Source organism: Nymphaea colorata, chromosome 1 (genome assembly GCF_008831285.2).
Source record: "Nymphaea colorata isolate Beijing-Zhang1983 chromosome 1, ASM883128v2, whole genome shotgun sequence".
In the NCBI taxonomy this organism is placed as follows: Eukaryota; Viridiplantae; Streptophyta; class Magnoliopsida; order Nymphaeales; family Nymphaeaceae; genus Nymphaea; species Nymphaea colorata.
The window spans coordinates 12229747-12252381 of NC_045138.2; the positions used below are offsets into that span (position 1 = coordinate 12229747).

The 22635-nt window shown below is 37.5% G+C and overlaps 4 protein-coding genes across 4 annotated transcripts; all 4 read right to left on the reverse strand.

Moving 5' to 3' along the window:
• Positions 1-3768: 3768 nt before the first annotated feature.
• On the reverse strand, positions 3769-5520 carry LOC116246137 (uncharacterized). The gene is made up of 2 exons (XM_031617844.1): positions 5225-5520; positions 3769-4266 (listed from the first exon to the last, which is right to left on the reverse strand). The coding sequence occupies exons 1-2, from the start codon at positions 5405-5407 to the stop codon at positions 4030-4032; spliced, it is 420 nt and encodes a 139-aa protein (XP_031473704.1). The 5' UTR covers positions 5408-5520; the 3' UTR covers positions 3769-4029.
• On the reverse strand, positions 5509-7216 carry LOC126410162 (uncharacterized). The gene is made up of 2 exons (XM_050078419.1): positions 5867-7216; positions 5509-5532 (listed from the first exon to the last, which is right to left on the reverse strand). Exons 1-2 carry the CDS (start codon positions 7214-7216, stop codon positions 5509-5511), a joined length of 1374 nt encoding a protein of 457 aa, XP_049934376.1.
• LOC126409210 (disease resistance protein L6-like) lies at positions 6620-19213 on the reverse strand. The gene is made up of 5 exons (XM_050075606.1): positions 18972-19213; positions 8014-8298; positions 7880-7927; positions 7348-7443; positions 6620-7247 (listed from the first exon to the last, which is right to left on the reverse strand). The coding sequence occupies exons 1-4, from the start codon at positions 19185-19187 to the stop codon at positions 7387-7389; spliced, it is 606 nt and encodes a 201-aa protein (XP_049931563.1). The 5' UTR covers positions 19188-19213; the 3' UTR covers positions 6620-7247; positions 7348-7386.
• A 21-nt stretch (positions 19214-19234) lies between these two features.
• Positions 19235-21701, reverse strand: LOC116257122 (disease resistance protein Roq1-like). The gene is made up of 3 exons (XM_050078439.1): positions 21073-21701; positions 19288-20091; positions 19235-19247 (listed from the first exon to the last, which is right to left on the reverse strand). The coding sequence occupies exons 1-3, from the start codon at positions 21699-21701 to the stop codon at positions 19235-19237; spliced, it is 1446 nt and encodes a 481-aa protein (XP_049934396.1).
• Between the last annotated feature and the right edge of the window lie 934 nt (positions 21702-22635).

The window sequence follows — 22635 nt, forward strand, 5'->3', positions numbered from 1 at the left end:
AATCACAAATCTGGTCAAGTTTGGAGCTGTTGAATCCTCAATGGAATGGAGGTACTTTCTGCTATAAACTCGCAGTGTTTCTGCTATAAACTGGCAGTGAACGATCACCTGAGGAGACAACATCAGTCAATAAACAGGAAGGGCGGAAATCAGCGACCGTTCTTCCTGCTTCTCAATCAGCGATGCTTCAAAAATCAAGTGCTTCCTTCTCCAAGGCCCAAAAAATCTGCAAATGCACTGGAAGCATCTGCACACGTCTAGGAAAAGTTCGGATTCCTGCTCGATAGCTGGAGTGACCGATTTTGACAATGCCAGCACAAAAGGATACCGTGAATAGGCAGGCAGAACTTCCTCTGTTCTGCCTCTGTTTCAACAATAGGGAGCGATCGTTTATTTCCTCTGGCTCCAGAAAAAAAATGCAGAAACGCCTTGGGGAATGATATGCAGAAGCCTTGGCTTATTCTGGACTCTGCCTGACGACAAGAGTTGTTGGATTTGAACACGCCAGTAAAGATTCTCACCGTGAATGGTGATTTCCAGTGGAAGGCACAGTCTGTTTTCAACAGCTGCTTTTCACAGCTCTGATAAAAAAAACAAGGAAGAGAGAATGGGAAACACAGAGCTTAACCTGGTTCAGAGAATGATTCTCCTATGTCCACAGTGATCCTCTCCCCCTCTTACTCTAAGAGAGGTTTCATTATTTATAGAGGAAGAATTTCAGCATGTCAATCTTGGAAAGATGTCTTTTCTTTTGTTTACAGTTTGGCTTATTCATCCATTGGGATTTACTTCCCTTTGTTGGCTTGATGCTGTAATCATGGGATTTTATCAGTTGACGCTGATTTCCTTTTTCCTCAATTTTCTTGCCTTTGTCTTCAGTTCTTTTTTCTTGCCTTTGTGGTGGGTTTCCAGAATCAGTGCTGGATTGGGATCTCCTTGGATCTGCTATGCTAACAACAACAATGAGCCACTAATCCCTGTTTCCGAGATCTAAAAATGAGTTAGTAGGTGCCTGTCTTTACAGCTAGCTACCAGAGTGCCATCATGCAAGCAACCCAGGTAGATAATTCCAACCATAGCCACAAATATCCGCAAGGTTTTTTTTTGGGTGTTTATCTGCAAAGTTGTTGTTTTTTTTTTTTTTTGGGAAAATCTCAGGAAAATCTCGGGGTTTTTAAAAACATAAAAAATCAAAATGTTAGGTAGAAATAAAAGAAATGAAAAACTAGTAAGTTTTGTATTGCATTTAGGAGGTTATGTTAAATACCTAAAGCAAGAGGAAATAAAACAATGAAACAAAGATTGAAAAAAATAAAAAACAGAAAATGAAATAATATGGCGATGTTTTCCTTTTTTATCATTTTTTTTATTTTTCTTTCTAATATCGGGATATTTTTGAAAATATCACCATATTTGCTGCTATGATTCCAAACCATCCTCTAACTGGCTATAAAACGTTTCTGGAACAAAAATCACCAGAACGAGTATCTTTTTCAGGTGCCTAAACAAATATTTTGTAAATTATGGGTTAATTACATATTGTTCCAGCAGTTATCTATAATATAATCCAGAAGCATGTTAAAATTTTATGCAGAGCTAGGTACTGTAGAGAAAAACCAGAGAACGAAAAATCATGACTTGCACAAACTGTAACAATTATTTTTTATTCGTTTTAACTCCGATTTTGGCACCATGTCGTCTTGGTAAGATCTTTTGATCCTGTGATGACTTAAAGAGTATATTTAAAGATGCAAAATGATAATCATATGTGTTTCCTGCTAAAATAAAAATAGTCATCAAAATACATCTACGTAATTAGATTACACCAAAAGGCATATTAACTTAATTACATAAAGTTGCCTATATTTTTTTCTCTAACTTAACTGGTCTAGGAGATGCTGTTTCCTCGTCTAATATCTTAGATTTGGTTATCCAGTAATAGTTAGTGAATTTAAAGTTCCTTTATGAAAAATGTTTTCTTCCATTGAAATCATACAGATGCCCTTTGAAAGGGTTTGAGCCGGGTGACTAAATTAATAGACTTGCCAAAATTAAAATTGATTGGTCAGAATATTAATTAACTCATAGAAAATGACAATATTTTGAAATGTAAAATCTTGATAGAAATGTGAGTGCGGGTTACCTACACTGTAGAACCTTAAGCCTGGCTCCTTGTTGCCAGGCGTTACAAAATAGTGTCCTCCTGTTTTTCCTCCATCGATTAGCGTGACCTATGCAATTAATAAAGTGTTTTCTTTTTCAGTTAAAAGAATTGTAAAGCTTTCATATGAAAACGTTTGAAGTTTCTATTTGGGGACACCACTTTCGGTCATAATATCAATTTTTTTTTTCATACTTGTTACTGAAATCCTGAGTTGCATGTCGCGAACTTGTATCGTCACACTTTGCCACTGAGATGACACATACGCAAAAATATTGACAACACACACAAATAATATTTTGAGATTCAAGGAAACAATTACAATTATGATATATAAGATTAACAAGGAAATGTTTTGATAAGGGAACCAGAATGGATGCATGAAGCGCGTCCTTTTCTATTGATGGTTAGAAAGGAATCCATTGAAATTAGTTTTCACAATACTACCCACAAGTGGTACATCAGATTCTTAACTAGCTACCCTGGATAAGGAATGCAAATGAAATGAATTCGAATAAGCTAAACACGTAGAAAGCAGATTTGAAATAGGATTAATTATGGTGGAAAATAGCAAGAAGTTCATACGAATTAATCTGATCATGTGCGGCTCCATGGAATGGATTTCTAGAGTGATGGCGACTGCCGTCTGTAATAACTCTCTTGTCTCTAATAGGAAAAAATGTATAGAGATCCATCAAATAATCACAAGCAATGTTGTTAACACTTGTAGGGGGAACGAATTTAGCAAACTGGGTTAAAAGAGTTCGTGCCTTTGGTATATACTCACTTGTCCTCTAACATTTTCGGTCATCAACGTCATAGAGGGGTTGTCAGTGAATTATTTTGTCAGCCAAGTGGCAGTTTGTTGTTTATCAGAGGTTCAATGTTCAAGTGTTGAGCAGTAATTCTAATTATTTCAAGAATTTAAAACAAGCATGTATCATCAAACAACTGAAAAACACAGAACCCCAAGTGAAAATTAAGATTTGTATGCTTCCTTCATTAAGGACGTCAAAATATAAAGATGAACACCAACTTTTTTCTTTTCATCTATTAGAATTTTGTAAAATTCTAGCCGGCAATCTGAACTTGGATATTAATCGATTCCACATATTCAACAAGAACTGTATCATGCCCAATAATATTGTTAATTATACCAAATAATAGTGGGGGCCATGGAAAAGTTATATAGACATTAATGCTGATAAAATTTAATACCAAAACAAAACATGGTTGTCCGAGATTTTGGGTAAGCAAGAGGATTAATCACACTATTCTACCAAGAGCCTAAACCCCCCTCTTCCCCTTTTTCTCTTGCCCTTAGGTTTTTCAAGGCATCCGTATTAAGCGGTGAGATTCCCACCTGCTTCAACTTATACTTAGGGACCTGCCCCTTTTTATGGTATAGGAGCATAACCCCCATGGGTGGAATCGGTGACGTACCACACAACACGTCTCAGCCTGCCCATTTGAGCAATGCCGTTAGGGGCCTGGGCATTAGAGATTAACACAGAAAAAAGGAAAGGAAAATGAAATGCGAATATGAGATAGACTTGGCGATATTTCTTGCTTCAGTGACATGAAAGTACGATTTGGTAAGGCCGAACATTATACTTGGATGTACAATTTGGCAAGTTATAATAATGATCATGCCGAGTACTCCATCAGATCAGTTTCCCTTGGGAAGAGTTGGCATCTTCCAGATACAAACACCGTCCATCTCGATGGCTCCTCTGTTAGCTAGTACCGTCGACTCCTCCATGCAAGAACTACAAAGACATCTTGCAGTTGGGACACATCCGTTGTCACCTGTATTGTATAGCAATGCACTCCCTCCCTTGCATTCACGATGCTCTCTACTCTCAAGTTCAATTCGACTTACCCTTGACTTCTGTAATTTTCTCAAACACAATAATGTCGTCGTCCATGATCACTATGTAGACGGGTGAGAGGACCTTGTTTAAGCCCAGCTTCAGTTGTGCTCTTCTCAACCAAGTAAATGGCAATGATGGGGTCATAAATTTCAGCTGTTGTCGTCCTTTTGCTACCCCTGGCACCAAAGACCCTGACATCTTGAACTTTTTCAAGCTCTCAAAAGTCATCTCCTGAGACAAAGAAGATCATCATCAATATAGAACATCCATTTTACACGTATTCTTGGAGTCCTTCGATAACAGCGAATCACGAAAACAGTAAAAGATCCATTTGATAGAGGGGACCATATTGCTATGACTGGTAGTTCGCACCCTGACCCTGCTACTTTAGAATTTCAAAATCTGTGATTCCATTATTCTTGGTTGATCCGGTAGAGTGCTTCCTTTTGTGTGAAATTTGAGTTATTTTCTTGTTCATACTTTATAAGTTGGTCAATTTGTTCAGAAATAACTATCTATCAATTTATTATATTTAAAAGCAATTGCTAACTGCATTCTTTTAATTTACTACTTGCTCCTCGTCCATTGTCGAGCTCATGAAGGGAACCCGTAAAATCTGAAGACATATTTGTTTAACATTATAATTACTTGGTCCTCGTTCGATTTACATAATGTTATAGAAAAATATACTGTTTCATGACACTTTCTGTTATATATATATATATAGGGTGGAGCTAGAAGTTCTGGTTAAGGGAAACTAGTAACAAATTTTAAATTTGAAAGGGGCTATATACATGTGTGTGTGTGTGCGCGTGTTTGTAATTTCCATTACTAGACTATACAGCAAGTGTATGAGTGGAAATATCTTCTTAAGTCTATACACTGCTAATTTTATTTTCATGAACAAGTAAGCTAAATTGATAAATTATTCAATGTTGTACAAATATTTAGAAGTACCTATGCTTTTGCCACAAGAAGTATCACATTTATGGTACTGTATGATTCAAAATATTGTTAATCTTGTAGTTTTGCTCAATTTACTGATAATTATGTCATGTTTTTAACTTTATCTTCATGCGCTTTCTAGTTTTAATTTCAGGTTCTGCCACTAACGATACCATTACAAGAGTAAATGTGGTGCAATTTTCCAATATAATGAACAACAAGATAACATATGCCTCATACATACCTTGAACACTTTGTTTTTGAAATCACGACTAAAGTGGCAACACCCCATGAAATCACAAGGACCAGGCAGTTCTAGCACTTCCAAGTTCCTTGAAACATTTTCGAGGCCAGGCACATCTTCAAGCAACTTACAACCACCCAAATTCAACTTCTCTAGAGTTTTCAAGTCTGAAATATTTGACATTGTTCTCAAATTGGTGCATCCAGAAGCATCAAGTGAGAGTAGAGAAGAGGGAAGCCAAGGAAGATACTCAAGCCTTTTGCAGCCTTTCAAATGAAGTGACTCTAAGGATGTGAGGCGAGCCCAACCTGTTTGTCGAATAGAAGCAGTGATCATACTTTCCAAGTTCTCACAACCACTTAGCAATAGACATTTAAGTCTTCCCAATGACTCATGAATTGCTGCATGCAAGTATTTTAGTTTATTGCTCCTGAATGAGAAGCTCGCAAGATTTTCCAATCGCCCAATCAAATAAGGTGGAACTCTAAAATTGTCACAATGTAAATTTAAATATTCTAGACTTTGTAATGTTTCCATAGAGTTAGGCAAAGCTTCGAGGTTCAAGCACTTCAGTGACAAGAACCAAAGCCTTGTTAGAGAGCCAAGGGAGTTAGGCAAAAATTTGAGGCAATGGGAGTCGACCTTAAAGTATTCAAGGCTTTTTAATCCTCCAATAGAATCAGGTAGAGTCTTGAGGTTTGGGCACTTTAATTCTAAACTTGAAACTCTTTTCAGCAACCCAATAGAGTCAGGTAGAGCTTCAAGACCGTTAGACCACACCTCAAAATGTCTAAGTTGCTTCAAACCTCCAAACAAAATAGGTATAGCTTCGAGGCTCATGCAATGTAGCTCCAAATGATCAACCCTTCCTAGCAATGCAATCGAGCTTGGGAGGGCTTTCAAATTTGCAGATTCAATTTGGAAAAAGGAAATATTTTCCAACTCTCCAATCGAAGCAGGGAGAGCTTTGAGGTTCACGCAATTCAATGTAAACCGTAACATCCGTTTCAATGATCCGATTGAGTTGGGTAAAGCTTTAAGGTTTTCACACATGAGGCTCAACTTACTAAGTTGCTCAAGTGGCCCAATGCAGTCAGGCAGAGCTTTTAGATGCTTGCTCCTAACCTCTAATTTGGTAAGGTTTTTGAAGTACCCCTCAATCCAATTGGGCAATTCTTTCAGCATTTCACAATCCAGCTGCAGCTCCTCAAGGTTTTCCATCCTTCCAACACAATCAGGAAACTCTTCTATTGCAGCATCATTCAAGTGAAGATGTTTTATGGCTTTGTGAGATTGGTCGCACAAGCCAAGCATCTCCAAAGATGAACTTGTCAATTCAATATTATTAATTGCTGCAAAATGAGGAAGGTCGTCCTCAGAACTCTTTAAGCTGGTTGCAGACATTTTCAACAGTCGTATGGATGTCAATTGTCTTATGGAACCAGGTAATGATTTTATGAGTTTGCAACCTTCTAAAGATAGCAGACGAAGGTTGTCAAGTCGTCCAACTGAATTGGGTATGGCCTCTATTCTTGTACTGTCTAGAATAAGCTCCTCCAGTTTCTCCATGTCCCCTAATCTTTCTGGCAAAGAGCAGAGAGAAAAACATCCTCTAAGGTTGAGGGATTTCAACAACTTTAGTTGGCAAATGGAATTGGGTATCTCTCTCAAGCATTCTGAGTTCCTCAAAGATAGCAGACGGAGGTTAATAAGTTGTCCAATAGAATCAGGTATGACCTCAATGCATGTCCCAGAAAGGTCAAGCTTCTTTAATAGCTCCATGTCTCCTAAGCCTTCCGGTATAGAACAAAGGGCAGTGCCCCAACTCAAATCAAGCATTTCAAGAGAACTTAACCGGAAAATGCAATCAGGTAACCTTGATAGTTTATAATTGCCCATAAGTAGCTCACTCAAGCTTGTAAGTTGTCCTATTGAATCGGGTATCTCGATTATCCGTATTTCTCTAATGTCGAGTTTATTGAGTGATGCCATATCTCCCAACCGCTCTGGTAAAGAAGTCAAACTGGAACAAAATAAAAGATCAAGTATTTCAAGGGAACTTAACTGGCAAATGGAATCAGGTAACCATGATAATCGTCTACAGAAATTCACAAGTAGCTCACGCAAATTTATAAGTTGACCTATTGAATCAGGTATCCTGGCTATACTTGTCCTACTAAGATCAAGCTGTCTAAGTGATCCCATGTCTCCCAATCGCTCTGCAAAAGAAGTCAAACCAAAACAATCTTTAAGATTAAGGATTTCAAGAGAACGTAACTGCCAAATGGAATCAGGTAACCATAATAGTCTTTGACACCCTCTCATAAGTAGCTCACATAAATTTATAAGTTGACCTATTGAATCAGGTAACTTGACTATGCTTGTTCCACCAAGGTTAAGCTTCTTAAGTGATCCCAAGTCTCCCAATCGCTCTGGCAAAGAAGAAATTGTGGAACAGTCATTAATATGAAGGACTTCAAGTGAACTCAATCCACCAATTGAATCTGGTAGCTTCCCTAGACTCTCACAGTTTTTTATACACAAATATGTCAAGTTCTTGAGTGTCTCAATTGATTCATCAATTGTAGTTAATGTTGGGCAATATAGAAGTTCCAATTTCACCAAGCAAGGGATATTTGTGAAATCAGGGGTAACCTTTATTTCCGCTCCATTAATTGACAGAACTTTCAATCTTTCAAAGGCCTGCGTAAAATAAATTTTTCAATGGAAACAAGTCATGAGAATATGACGAGAGAAAAAAAAACAGAACTGTCTCATAATATACTGACCTTTACTCTCAGTGGCAGTTGGTTTATAAGAATTTGGGCCATGTTGGTTTTATAGAGGTCAAGGATGACAACCTTCTCGAGGTTAAAATCAGATGGCGGCGAGTCAAAGTGGCAACAGCTCAATAGCAACCATTTCAGGTCTGTAGGAAAACACAGGAACACACCTTGGAAGTTGACATCCGCAGCATAAAGATATCTCAGGCTGGGCATGTTTTCAAAGCATTCCGCGCTAACACAATCTTTCCCAGAGATCCGAACCCCTTCTGCATCAATAGTCCCTGGTACCTGCACTAATTAAAGAAGCAAGTAATTACTAATTTCTTAGATATGGTGTTGTTAATTGGCTCATCAGCCAAGATTTGCACTATTAATTTGATCTAAAACATGTTTTGGTCAAATTAGTAGAGACATCCACAGGTTGCCAGTTCAGATAAGCAGAAACCATGGAATAAAAACATGTATATTGAAATAACTCTATTTGATTGTCTCTAAAATCAAAGTGAAAGACATTTCACCTATAAATTAATATAACTTTCTTACATTAAAGGTTGTCCATTTTTAATATGAGGAAAAAAGATATTTGCTTTGTTTACTAAATGTTTTTCCCATTTCATACAAATCATTATTCTTGATAAAAATATTGCAGAGGACTTTGTTTTAGATACCAGAGTTCGCTGCAACAAATAGATCCAAATTTTCCTTTTTCTTGCCCAAAAGTTACGAAAAAGTAATTTACTCAAGTGTTCAGCAAATACATGCTATTTCCAAGAAAAACTAAAATCTATTTATTCATGAGCTTCTCATCAAATTATAAAAGGGTTGACATCTAGAAACTACCCTTTTTTTTTTCAGCACGCTCTTTTTATTATCTGTCAGCTATTAAACATCTACGTGCTTTTGTAAAAGTTGTCTTGTTTCTAGGTTCTCATTGCCAGTGACTACAGATTGTGGTAAAAAAATTTCTAATACTCAAGTTAATAAGCATCATCTTAGAGTGACAAATAATGAAGCCACTAAAGTTGCTGAAACTAATTCAATCTAGTAACGTTACACAAGGACACAGGCATAAGGGATTTGAACGGTTCATGTTCGAGTAAGCCAGCCTTTACCGGATTCAATTAATTGAATTTTATGTAGTTAGATTTGGATTAGGACTCAGATTTGGACTAGAATATCTAAGATTGGGCATTTATACATAGTCAGATTATATTTTCACCAGATCTCACTCGGACATTGAACTTGGAAGATTCATATTCACGGGTTTATTCAACATGTACAAGGAAAATCAGAAATTTGGCCTAAACCCTATACAAATAGAGTAATTGGAAGAGGAAGTCCCAGTTCACACCGAGGCAAACACTTTGGAGATGTCTAACTTGAGGATAAAAGAATGAGTTCCCAAGGAATAAAGCGAGTGCACAACCTCATTAGCAAGAAGAACAACATCATGCATGTGACGGCCTTGGGTGAAAGCAAACTAGAAAGAACTGGTGAAGAGTGACAACATAGGACTCAGTCGCAAAGCAATCATCTTCATAATGAACTTATACAAAAGCCAAGAATGAATAAAAATAACACAACTAAATTTTTGGAGAAAGACAGAGTTAACAGCATACTATTTGTAGAAACTAGAGATGTCAGGCTGGAAGAGGGAAACCGTTGGTACCAGGCGACTTCCCTGCTTTGAGGGCCTACACAACTGCTAGGATCTCTTGCTTCTGCAAAGGACACTAACGAGCAAGCGCCAAACAATGAAGGAAGGGGGAAGGTTGTCAAGAAACGCGGAGGGATGGGTGACCATCTTGATAAAGCAGCGATAATGACTAGTCAAAGCAGGAGGAATATCAATGGCAGATACAATTGCATAACCCATACGAAGGAAAGGAGAAGTTGGGGCTTCTTTTGAGAAGCCGAAACATGGAAGAATCAGGTGTTATGATCTCTCCAAAAAGCCAGAGATCCTAGACCGCTGCCACCAATGGATGGAGTCCCAAACATGCCAGTCCAGTGCAAGCAAGATGACAGGGGGAGAAAAGCCGAACAAGGTCAGCTTTGGAAATGGAGGGGCTGAGTGGAGAATGGAGATTTCGCTGCCCCAAGTGGAGATAGAAGAAAATTTATCCTTTTAAAAAGTGGACTTTCAAAGAATGACTTGCTTTCTAACGACATGACATGAAGCTTACCAGACAGCCTAAACATGGCCCACCTACCCAAAACAGGTGCTGCCCACCAGTGAAAGACAACCTTTACAAAACTTCTATCACAGAGTCACCACAGCTCAAAACAGAAGTGCATAGATTGAGGCACGACCCAACAAGATGCAAGGTGGGTGAGTAGAGGTGCATGATCGGAGAGATGCCTCAAACCTGTTGGGTTGGGTCTAGCCTCAAGTGAGGACCTGACCCACTCACTCACTTGAGTGACTGGGAGGAGAAAAGAGGAAGGGCACCCAATGGTGCCCTACCCTCTCTCGCTCGTCTCTCTTTTTAAAATGAGAGGGCTTCCCTTTTGCTCACACAAACGAGAAGGGGAGGAGGAAGGCAAGAAGAGAAGGAGGAGAAGGACACAGCTTTGCTGCATGGGTTGATCAACAAGTTAAGAAGAGAGAGAGGAGACAAAAAAGAAAGAGGAATGAAGGCAGTTATATATATATATATATATATATAAAGTCTCCTTGCCCGTGGTTTTTAACCTCATTATTAGGGGGTTTTTTCACGTATACTTGGAGTGCATCTTTTCTGCTTTTTTATTCTACCTGTGGTTTTAACCCCATTATTAGGGGTTTTTTTCATGTATACTTGGTGTGCATCTTTTTTGCTATTTTATTCCTGCAATATATTCATTTATAATTAGAATTTTAGCATTATACCTATTATAGCAGTCATGAACTTGGTATGAACAGTTTTGTGCACTTCATATTATCAAACTAGCTGGTTTGGGTTGTTACATTGATGCTAAAGACTGTCGTTAGTTGAGTAATTATTGGATATATGTATTCTTGAAGTTTGAGAGTGTTTGTGACAGCATTAAGTGTTGAAATTGGCTGGTTGTTTTCTTCCTAAGTATTTGTTTGCAGGGATAATATGTTCTTACAAGAATATATCTATATTGTGAGTTCTTTTACAATATTGAAACTAGGTTTGTTGGGGAAAACAACCATAACAAAGTGGTATCAAAGAGCTAGATTTGTAGTATTCGTTCTTATTGAAAGATGAAGTCAACCTACACTGGAAAATCTCTCTAAGTGGAAACGATAAGACTATATGTGAAGCAAAAATGGAGGATTTTCTCTATTGTAAAGATTTGTTTGCACCCATTGAGAACAAGAGGCCAACATATATATGATAAATGGAAGCTATTAGATAGGAAAACCATTGGCACCATCAGACAATGGTTAGATGACATTGTCTTTCATTTGGTTTCTGCAAAGACGAGAACAAAGCCATTGTAGTAGAAGTTGCATGATCTTTACGAGAGAAAAACAACTGGAAACAACGCTTTCTTGATCAATCAATTGTTAAATCTCAAACTTTGAGAGGGTAGTCCTATGACTGCAGAGCATAATTAATCAGTTGTCAGTCATGAAAATAATGTTAGATGATGAGTTACAAGCACTTTTATTGCTCAGTTCTCTTCCAGATAGTTGGGAGACTCTAGTTGTTCCTTAGAGCAACTCTACTCCAAATGGTGTACTAATGCTGAAGCATGTAACCAACAACATTTTAAATGAATAGATAAGAAGAAAGTTTTTAGTAGTATTAGTTTAGAAGTGCTAGTGATGGGAGACATGGACAGACAAAAGAACCGTAATAAATGGCATGACTGATCAAAATCTAGGTGCAAATCAAAGTTCAAGATGACAGGTAAATACTTTTGTTGTGGTATTCTAGGTCACAAAAAATTCATTGAAGGAAATAAAAAGAAAAGAAATAATGTAAAAAGAATGGTCAAGTGAGTGTGTAATCAAAAGAATGCACTGCAGTTGCTTCAGATGATAAGGTAGTATTACTTTTATCTGAAGAAAATAATTGTTTTACCATTGAGAATGATGGTTCTACATGGCTATTAGATATTGGGGCATCTTATCATGCCACACCATGTAGAGATTTATTCTCATCCTACAGAACAAGTGATCTTGGAGTAGTTCACATGGGCAACAGTAACACTTCGATGATTATTTGGGTATGAGATGTTTGTATTGAAACAAACACATGATGCAAATTGATTTTGAGAGATGTGAAACATGTTCCAGATCTTAGAATGAATCTGGTTTTTGCAAGAAAAGTAAGTGAAGATGGATATTGTACTTCTTTTAGTTAGGCTGGTTGGAAATTAATTAAGGGGGCATTATTGTTCCCTATAGCTAGCAGATCTGACTCTTTGTATGATATATTCTCGAATTAGTAGTGTTGAGGTAAATGTAGTTACTGATAGTACTTTGTCATATTTGTGGTATAGGAGGTTAGGTCACATGAGTCAAAGAGGAATCGCTTTGCTTGCTAAGAAGAATTTGTTACCAAAGGCAGATGGTACACAGTTATCTCCTGGAATCATTACTTGGTTGATAAGTTGCATAGAATCTCTTTTCAGAAAAAGCGCTCTTTAAAAGCTGAAGATATATTAAATTTAATTTATTCAAATATGTGTAGACCTATAAATGTAACATTTAACAGTGAAACATCTTATTTTGTCACATTTATTGATGATGCATCTAGTAAGGTGTAAGCCTTTACAATAAAAAGTAAAAGTGAAGTAATATCTTCATGACTTTTCATGTAATAGTTGAGCATGAGACAAGTAAGATTATTAAAAGACTGTGTATAGATAATGGTGGTGAGTACATAGCTTATTCTACAAGAATATTATCTTCATCATAGTATTAAACATGAAAAGATAGTTTCCTATACTCAACAGCAGGATGAAGTTGCAGAAAGGATGAACAAAATTATAATTGAGAGAATCAGAAGTTTGCTATCTAGTTCTAACTTACCTAAGTACTTTTGGGGAGAGGTAATGCGCACTACAGTTTATTTGATAAATAGATCTCCTTCAGTGCCTCTAGATAGAAATATTCTACAAAGAGTTTGGTTAGATAAAGATGTAAAGTATGATTATCTCAAAGTCTTTGGTTGCAAAGTTTTCATGCATGTAGATGATGAATTTGGTTATAGGTTATGTGATCCAAAGAAGGACAAAATCTACAAGAGTCGTGATGTTGTCTTTAGAGAGGATCAGACGATTGAAGATGTTATGAAAGGCAAACAGCCATGTCTGAATGCTAGTGGTGTTCATGAGCCAACCTATGCAGAACCTGAAGAACTTTCATCTAAGTAGAGTGAGATTGAGGAAAATGTAGAGGAAGAGTAAATAGAGGCAAATGAGCAATATACAGATAACATTCCTTCTACTATTTATTCAACTATTGAATATATTATATTTACAAATAGTGAGATAGTGGAGAGTTAGAATCCTATTCAAAGGTGCTAGATGATGTGCATAGAGAAGAATGAATTTGAGTCATGCAGAAAAAAATGAATTCTGTATATAAGAATCACACTTTTGATTTGGTAGAACTACCAAAATATAAGAAAGTGTTGCAAAACAAATTGATCTACAAACTTAAAAATGACCAAGGCAAGTTGAGATACAAATGTCGGTTAGTGGTGAAAGGTTTCAAGTAGGAAAAATGTATTGATGAAATTTCTCTCATGCGATTAAAATGTCATCTATCAAGGTAATACTTGGTTTGGTGGCATATCTGGATTTAGAGTTGGAGCAATTAGATATAAAAATTACATTTTTTTGTGGAGATTTAGAGGAAGAAATCTACATGGCACAACCAGAAGGTTTTGTAGTTGTTAGGAAGAAGCACATAGTTTGGAAGAAAGAACTTATATAGACTTAAACAAACACCTAGGCAGTGGTACAAGAATTTGATGCATCTATGATAAATCAAAAGTATCATAGGTTAGCTGTAGATTATGTTTGCAACAGAGAGTTGTCATTAAGTAACTTTATTATCGTAGATGACATACTTATTGTTAGATAGGACTGTTGATTGAGTAGTCAATTAAAGAACATAAGCAAGTCCTTTGATATGAAAGACTTCAGACTAGCACGACAATTGTTAGGCATGAGAATTATTCATGATAGGAAGACCAAGAAGTTGTAGTTTTCACAAGAGAAATATTTTGAGAAAGTGCTTAGCAAGTTCAGTATGAAAAATGTCAAAATAGTAAGTGCTCCTTTAGCAGCACATTTTAAATTGAGAAATGAGCAATGTCTATTCTTAATAGACGAGAAAGAAATAATTAAGAATGTACCATATGCCTCCATAGTAGGGAGTCTCATGTATGTCATGGTTTGCACCACGCCCTGACTTGGCTTATACGGTTGGTATGGTGAGTAGGTTCTTGTCAAATCCAAGAAAAGAGCATTAAGCAACAGTGAAGTGGATCCTAAGGTGTCTTAAAAATACTTCCAATTACTAGTTATGTTTTGGTGAATTTAACCCAGAGACACAAGGATTTGTTGATGTAGACATGGCAGGTGACTTGAACTCTAAGAAGTTTCTACATGGTTATGTCTTAACTTTTACAAGGGGAGCTGTATCATAGCAGTCCAAGTTGCAGAAGTGTGTTGCTATTTTCACTATAGAAGCAGAATATATTGCAGCAACTAAAGCTTGTAAAGAGTTGTTGTGGATGAAAAATTTTCTTCATGATATAGGTCTTAGCCATAAAACTTATGTGTTGCATTGTAATAGCCAAAGCGCTATACACTTGGCGAAGAAGTAAGCTTTCCACTCAAGAACCAAGCACATTGATGTTAGACATCATTGGATTTGTGATATATAGAGAAGCATGACAAGCATAGAGACCTAGTTGGGTTGACTGTCTTTAAGGGAGTGCATCAAATTTGTTCATTTTATAGGTATGATTCCTCTCTTGAGGCTGGAGGGGGAGTTTGTTGGGTCGGGTTGAGCCTCAAGTGAGGACCCGACCCACTCACTCACTTTAGTGAGTGGGTGGCGAAAAGAGGAAGGGCACTCGATGGTGCCCTACCCTCACTTGCTCGTCTCTCTTTTCAAAATGGGAGGGCTTCCCTCCTGCTCACACACAGCAAAATAAGAAGGGAAGGAGGAAGGCAAGAAGAAAAGAAGGAGAAGAATGCAGTCCTACTACATGCGTTGATCAGTAGGTCAAGAAGAGAGACAAGAGACAAAGAAGAAAGAGGGAATGGAGACAATCTTCATTGGGTAATCTCTTTCTTGTTTCTTTTGGGGTTCTTTCTTCCATTCGTATAAGAGAGTGCTATTATTCTCTTGTGTTCTATGTTTTTCTTAAAACAATAGAGATATTGCTACTGGTGTATTTGGTCCCCTTATACATCTATATATATATATATATATATATATATATATATATATATATATATATATATATATATATATATATATATATATATATATCAAGTCTCCTTGCCGTGGTTTTTAACCTCATTATTGGGGATTTTTTCATGTATACTTGGTGTTGATCTTTTATGTTGTTTTATTCCGGTAATATGTTCATTTATAATTAGAATTTCAGTATTACACCTATTATAAAAATCATGAATTTAGTATGAGCAGTTTTGTGCACTTTCTACTATCAAACTAGTTGGTTTGGGCTGTTATATTGATGCTAAAGATTGCCATTAGTTGCGTAATTATTGGATATATGTATTCTTGAAGTTTGAGAGCATTTATTACAGCATTAAGTGTTGAAATTGGCTGGTTATTGTCTTCCAAAGTATTTGTTTGTTGGGGTAATATGTTCTTACAAGGATATATCCATATTGTGAGTTCTTTTACAAGATTGAAAGTAGGTTTGTTGGGGAAAACAACCATAACAAAACCAACAGAGTCAAGACCTTGAGGAAAAAGGATACGATCAAGCTTAAGGAAGAGGGAATTCATACAATTATCAGACCAGGTGAACAAGCATTTAACAGCGAGACATCAAATAGACTATGAACGAAGACAAAATCAACAAAGGCCTTCATAGAGACAAGGTGGAGACATGGCCGAGACGTGGCCAAATGAGTTAGCTAGACTCAACAAGCAGTTTAAATCCCCAGCAAGTATCCATGGGTCCTGCAACAAGGTGCAGACCTTGCTTAGCATCCAGTAAGGGAGGGAAGGAAGAGGTGACAAAAAGGTTCGTAAAGGTATCAGAAGAGGGATTCATGGGCGAGATCAGAGCAAAGAAACAGACTGGAGAAGGGGGTTGGAAAAAACATCGAAGGGGGCAATGAACAAAAGGGAGGAGAACAAAGGGGATCGAGGAATGCAAGCAGAGGGCAAGGAATGGTAGGGGGTGTGTGGGGAAGGTGCGCAGGTTGTGGAGTCCAACAAAGTGATAAAGGGAGAAACTGAGGTGGGAGAGAGAAGGCTTGGTGGTGAAGAAGGCAGTGGGATGGCCAAAATCAGCAGATTGGGGGGGGGGGGGGTGGGCAACGTAATTGCAAAAAGTGGTCTGCAAGCGGAGCACAAAGGTCGCAGAGGATAACGGTAGGCATTGATTGAGTAAAGTGGCAAGCGAATGAATGGGGTGGATGCCAAGCCAGAACTGCAAAGCACTGGACCTTGCCAGAGGAGTAAGAGCAGGTCGTGGCCTACTATGCAATGAGATAGGGTAGTCCAACAGCTATTGATGTGGCTGGCCAGAGGAAGACGATGGGAGTGGGTTGTAAAGCCCTATAATTTTCAAACAAATATATTTATATAATATATATATATATATACACTATTTATTTATTTTTACAAAGTATTGGACCAATCAAACTAAGTATTTAAAATTAAAAGGATGGTTCTAGAAAGACTCAATGAGATATTAAATAGGGATGGGAGAAGCCAAAGAGTCGTGCTCTTTCTTTTGGTTAACAACAAAATCAGATGAAAATTTTAAGACCATCACAAATAGCTTATTAAGCTTGAGTAGGCAAACATTTTAGTGTTCTACTTGCTGCTATTATAGTGAGAAAGACTTCTATAGCAAAAATATTGGAGAAAGAAGGAAATACCTTCCATTTTCTTGTTGCATCCTTAGTTGAAGTCTAAGTTGAGGATAATGACTTGTTCTCCTATCATCTCATTCATGAAGTGTTAGAGAAGGAAGCTCGTAGACTGCTAATTTAAATTCAAGTCATCTCTGTTCGGATAAGTGCTTTAGTTTGGGTGGGCAACCATGAATATATAGATATGATTATGTGCAAAAGAAATGGTGTAATCTAGATGGTATATGATTATGAATGTGTAGTGCAAGGAAGGAGAAGGAACTCGTCATTCATGTCAGCAAGATTGCCTCTGTCTATAAATTTCTCAAGTATGTATTTAAAAATAGAAACAAATCCATGTTTGGACATCTATGCAGTTTTAAATGAGTATGTTATGATCTGATAATAAATATATATATACATATGAAGTACACAGATTCACAGGCAGATTGAGTGAGCAGACCTTACATTTTTCAGGTATGAGATATCTACCCCAGAGCAAAACATGTAGTTCATGTATTTTATATTGTGTGTATATGGATATAAATACGTATAAATATATATATAGATCTATGGAAATGAATATATGTAATAATGTATGTGTAGAGATATGAGTAATTGCATGCTAGAATATATTACTAGATGAATGTTGAGAGTAATAGCATGCAATGAGGCCATATGGTTGTAAGAGACTAGACCTATGGAAAACCGTATGGAAATATTTAGACCTAAGTGTAGCATATAGTTCATATATATTTGGTGTATTTAGATGTATATAAAAATATGCAAATGTATATGCATGTGAAATTATATATATATATATATATATTTGTAATATGCAAAGTTAAACATATATTTCTTATCGAGTAGGAAATGATGTTATTTTATCAAAGTCATGATAAAACTGATGTAGTGCACAATTTTGTGAGACATGTCTACTGATTTTAACAAAAATAAAACGAAATAATGTTGTTTAGGTATATTTTTCTGCATATCAAGTATATAGATAAATTAGTGATCAGAACGTTCTTACACACACAAACATTTATATAACAATTATATATATATATATATATATATATGTGACAATCATATGGATATATCATTGGTGGGGAAAAGGTGGCCAGAGTGTGGTGAAGGGTAACCAATGGGTAGTAAGCTTGGGCATCGAGCTGGATAGCCAATGAGTACCCATCACCCGATCAAAAATGAACCCGAAAAGAAGGCATCGGACCTAGATACCCAACGAGTACCCATCACCCGATCAGAAATGAACCCGAAAAAAAGGCATCGTATCGGACTGGCTCGAGTTGACCCGATAAGTTTTTTTGATATGTATTTTATTACAATTAATTATATTTATGTATTATTTTATTTATTTTTTATATAACTGAGCTGGGCCTGGCCGAGCTTAGGTTGCAGCCATGAGCAGTGGCCTGGCCCGATGCCCAGGCGCAGTGGGAAGTTGATAACACAGCCAGAGGGGGACCCGCCTTGGCCTTTCTTGAAAATTGCAGAAATAAAAAATTTTACATGCAAAATTTAAAAAAAAATTATTTTAGTCCTATCTATTTTTTTTTTTTGAAAATTAGATACACGTTTTGGCTTCCCTAAACGAAAAATTGCAGGCTCATGGTGTGCGGGAGTAAACAAGTAAGGTCTGGGAGAGGGGTGGAGAAAGGCTGGCAGGAGGACGATGGAGTTTCTCCGATCGCCACCCAGCGTTAGGCCGGAGGGAGGGGCGGATGGGAGAGGAGAGAGAAAGACAGGGAACTGGTGAAGCCTAGTTTCTCCACCAGCGAGGCCGAAGAGGGAGAAAAAATGGGCGAAGAACGACGAGCCCTGCAAAGAGCATGAGCGAAAGAGCGCCAAAAAGAATGCTGGGAGAGAGAAAGAGAGGGAGAGAAAGAGCCTACAATTACCTTTCTTTGTAGTAAATCTAAGGAGTCTTGATGATTCCATAGTCGACTCTGCTTCTGAAGCTTTCGAGAGCATTCTTCCTCAACTATGGCCCTCCCCATGTCTCGTAATTGATCATGCATCTCGAACCGTTGGCGTTTCTCATCCATCTTAATAAGAGACCTTCGTACAGGTACCATAATTGCAGCATCTGGGAACCACCCACAGTCCTCCCACATGTACGTAGCATTTTCTCTGCTCCGACCAACGAAAAAGCATGAAATATCTAGAAATATTTTCTTCTCCAAGTAATCCAAACTGTCATAGCTTAGCTTCAACCTCTGTTGGACTCTGCTTGGGGGGATCCTTTTCAGCTTCTCTAATGTATATTTCCATTGCTGTACATTCCTTTTAGAAGACAAAAGAGATCCGAAAACTTCCAGGGTTAAGGGTAGCCCACCAGCTGCTGCAACTAGTTGGTGTGATAAGTTTACAAACTCTCCTTGTGGTTGTTCACCACTGAATGCATGAAGCATGAATAGTTCTCGAGACTGGTCTTCGTTCAGTTCTTGTGGCTTGTAAATTTCATCCTGCTTCACATTGCTAGCTAGCAGGACCTCCTCATCTCTGGTTGTGATTATAATCAAACTTCCTGAGCCAAACCAATCTCTCCCACCAGCCAATGCATCAAGTTGTTCTACGGAATCAACGTCATCTAAGATAAGCAGAACTCTTTTACGACTAGCACTGTCTTTGATAAAAAATTTTCCTTGTGCAGCATCACTTACGGATATGTTTTTTTCTTTCAAGACCTCTCCAATCAACTGCTTTTGTAAGTCGACTAATCCATTAGGTTGGGCAGATTTTTCCCTAATATTTGAAAGAAAACAATTGGCACCATTAAACCCTTTGGTTAAGTACTCATTATAAACAGCCTTGGCAATGGTTGTCTTTCCAAGACCCCCCATGCCATGTATTCCAACCACATGAACATCATTAATATTGTCTCCATTCTCTAGCATTTTCTTCACGATTTCAACGTGGCTTTCAATTCCAATTGGATGCTTTGCAACTTCAAGTGGCTTCTTGTTTACTTTGTCTAGCCCTATCTCAATGACTGCACGCTTTAGCTTTGCCTCATCCCTGCAAGTAATTCTCCCATGCATAACAAACTATAAACAATAGGAAAAGCGAAATTATGAAATTATGATGTTTCTTTATCGGATCCAATATCAGACATAGCAAATGTGAAGGACCACAAAATTGAAGCAATTGACGGAAAATTGTTTGACTGTTACAATAAAAAGATATTTCCATGATAGGCTTCATCCATGTTAATTTAAGTTTTCCACATTCATCCATATTTTTGAATGTTTAGTCCCAATTCGTCCTTAAGTCTGCTCCGGTTCACGCAAATAAACATTCGAGTTAAATTAAGCTGGTCACTGGGAAAAAAATTAGCTACTTTGCGCTTAAGTACTCTCTGATACATAAATAGGGGATTTTAAATATTTAGAAACATTTTCCCAAAAAATTAATGACATGCATGTGCTTTTTATAAGCAAGAACTTGGAAAATGGTTAAATAATTTTCTGTTCATGGGTAATTAAGAAATTTTAAGATGAAAACCGTGTGACCATTAAATTTTGATTTCTCATAAAAATTATACATGCTTTGGGGGCAACATGATTTTTCTTTTTGTTAATTGTTAATTTAAGTTTTTCAACACAAAGATCACGTGTGTATAGTACTCAATTTTGAAAAAGGTTTGTCATATAATTTCCTTATAGTTTGTGTTGCCAAAACTGTCCTTCCCTTTTCATTTATATCTACAGTCACACACAGGCCACAAGTTCAGGGCATGATGATAAGATAATGATTTTAACGAAGAAAACTCTAGAATATTAACTAGGGAAACCTGATGTTGGGACAACACAAACAGAAAATATGCATATGAATAAGACATGAATGGAAGTGAATGAAAAATCTATGTTCAACCAATAATCCCCCATTAATGCATGCTACAACAAAGGCATCCGCAGATTATACTTTAAATTTGGAGAGAGGGAAAGAAAGAGAGAGCTGATTAGACTTTAGTTGTTATGGAGAGAGAGAGACATATACCCATTCATGTCCTTGAGATTGAAGCCAGAGAGATTTGCCACTTTCTTCAATGTTTCCCTCCATTTCCTCACCTCCTCTTGGTTCTGCTTCTTGTTGGACTGATGGTCCTTAAACGCAGATTTGAAGGGGCCGCTTTGGTTGCGGACATCGGAAGGTTCCACGCCAAAGAACACAGGAACTATTTCCTTACCGCATTCCACGCTTTTGGTCACCTCTTTCAAACACCATTTCGATTCTGCAAAGCGTTCAGAGAAGATGGGGACAAAGATCTTGGACCTCTCTGTGTACTCAAACAGCTTGTTGATCTCCTCCCCTTTTTTCAACTTCTCGCTATCTATGAAGGTGGAAATATTACGCTCCTCGAGGCCTTCATAAAGATGCCCAATGAAACGCTTTCGGATGTCTTCTCCTCTGAAGCTGAGAAACACTTCAAACTCAGATCCACCAGCCCTTGGTGAAGGCGGTGAGTGTGTTAACGTCTCCAGTACCTCTTCCCCTGCCTCCGTATTTCCTCTAATTCCAACATCAATATTTTGGTTGCCAGAAAGTAGCCTTAAAAGTGCCTCAAGGGCATGACCAAAGAGAACGGTGGTGAAGAGGACCATGAATAAAGCTGCAAATATCACCATTTTCCTCTAGAACTGTGGAGAGGTATGGTAGGAAAAATATGCACCTTTCTTGGTCACACCAGGTACAGAACCAAGATCGAAAGGCAGAAGAGCAGAGATATGGAAGGCTGGGCTTGTGCTTAACTTGGGTGAAACCAGGAATTCATGCAAAACGAAGCGGGCAATCGTGGGTGAGACCCCTTTGACCTAGTGTGATTTCACACGTCTGTAATTTATGCCGTTTTATTCCTTGTGCCGTCGAAAATTAATTGAGGGAATAGAAACTCGCCAGGTTAGTTGCAAATTCACTTCAGCGATATTGTTAGTGGGATTGTGTTGATGGGAGCCAGCCTTGGATTTGCATGCGCTGCCCGAAATTGATCTAATGCAGCACTCGAGGATCTGTGTGCCAAGCTATTTGATAGTAACCACTAAGCCCATGGATTGAGTTCGCATGAATTATTAAAAGAAATAGGATAGAACGTCTTAATCATTTAATATTATTCTACAACTTATCCTGGTCAGAAGATTCCATTGCTGAGCGCCAGCCGGCACAAAACAATTTCCGTTGTTTAAGTTGAAACGATGGTTTATATCATGGCAAACTCCACTGACCTGCCAAAAATTGTTTGTGATTATCTGAAAATAACTTTTTTGTCCTTTTCTATTTTAAATTTCCCGTAGGTTGAGCGGAAGACTAAGGGCAAACATTTTTTTCTTGTGCAATTTAAAATCAATTGGTCAAACAATGACAACACCAACCGTTTCGACCTATTCAAATTTGTTTTGTTAAATAACCATATTGCTCTTTTTTTTATTACAAATTGGCATTTTTCTACTACCAACCACAATTTTTGATCCGTGAGAAAAAAACTTTTCGTGAGGTCGGTATCTCTTCTGCCCTCTTTCTGCTATAAATGTACATATCTTTCTGTCTTAAACCAGGATAAAGGAC

Bases quoted from the DNA above. Each gene is read 5' to 3' on its own strand.
- LOC126410162 (XM_050078419.1), bottom strand. From the start codon at position 7,216: ATGGCATCACTCAATAAACTCGACATTAGAGAAATACGGATAATCGAG. The intron at 5,533-5,866 runs GTCGACTCCCAT...TTCGACAAACAG, and splicing joins AAAGCCTTGAATACTTTAAG to GTTGGGCTCGCCTCACATCC.
- LOC126409210 (XM_050075606.1), bottom strand. From the start codon at position 19,187: ATGTGGGAGGACTGTGGGTGGTTCCCAGATGCTGCAATTATGGTACCT. The intron at 8,299-18,971 runs GTAATTGTAGGC...TAATTAGTGCAG, and splicing joins TAGATTTACTACAAAGAAAG to GTACCAGGGACTATTGATGC. The intron at 7,444-7,879 runs GTTACCCCTGAT...CTTCTTTTGCAG, and splicing joins TTAATGGAGCGGAAATAAAG to AGCGATTGGGAGACATGGGA.
- LOC116246137 (XM_031617844.1), bottom strand. From the start codon at position 5,407: ATGTCAAATATTTCAGACTTGAAAACTCTAGAGAAGTTGAATTTGGGT. The intron at 4,267-5,224 runs GTATGTATGAGG...TCTTTGTCTCAG, and splicing joins TCAAAAACAAAGTGTTCAAG to GAGATGACTTTTGAGAGCTT.
- LOC116257122 (XM_050078439.1), bottom strand. From the start codon at position 21,701: ATGGTGATATTTGCAGCTTTATTCATGGTCCTCTTCACCACCGTTCTC. The intron at 20,092-21,072 runs GTATATGTCTCT...AATTACTTGCAG, and splicing joins AATCTCAAGGACATGAATGG to GGATGAGGCAAAGCTAAAGC.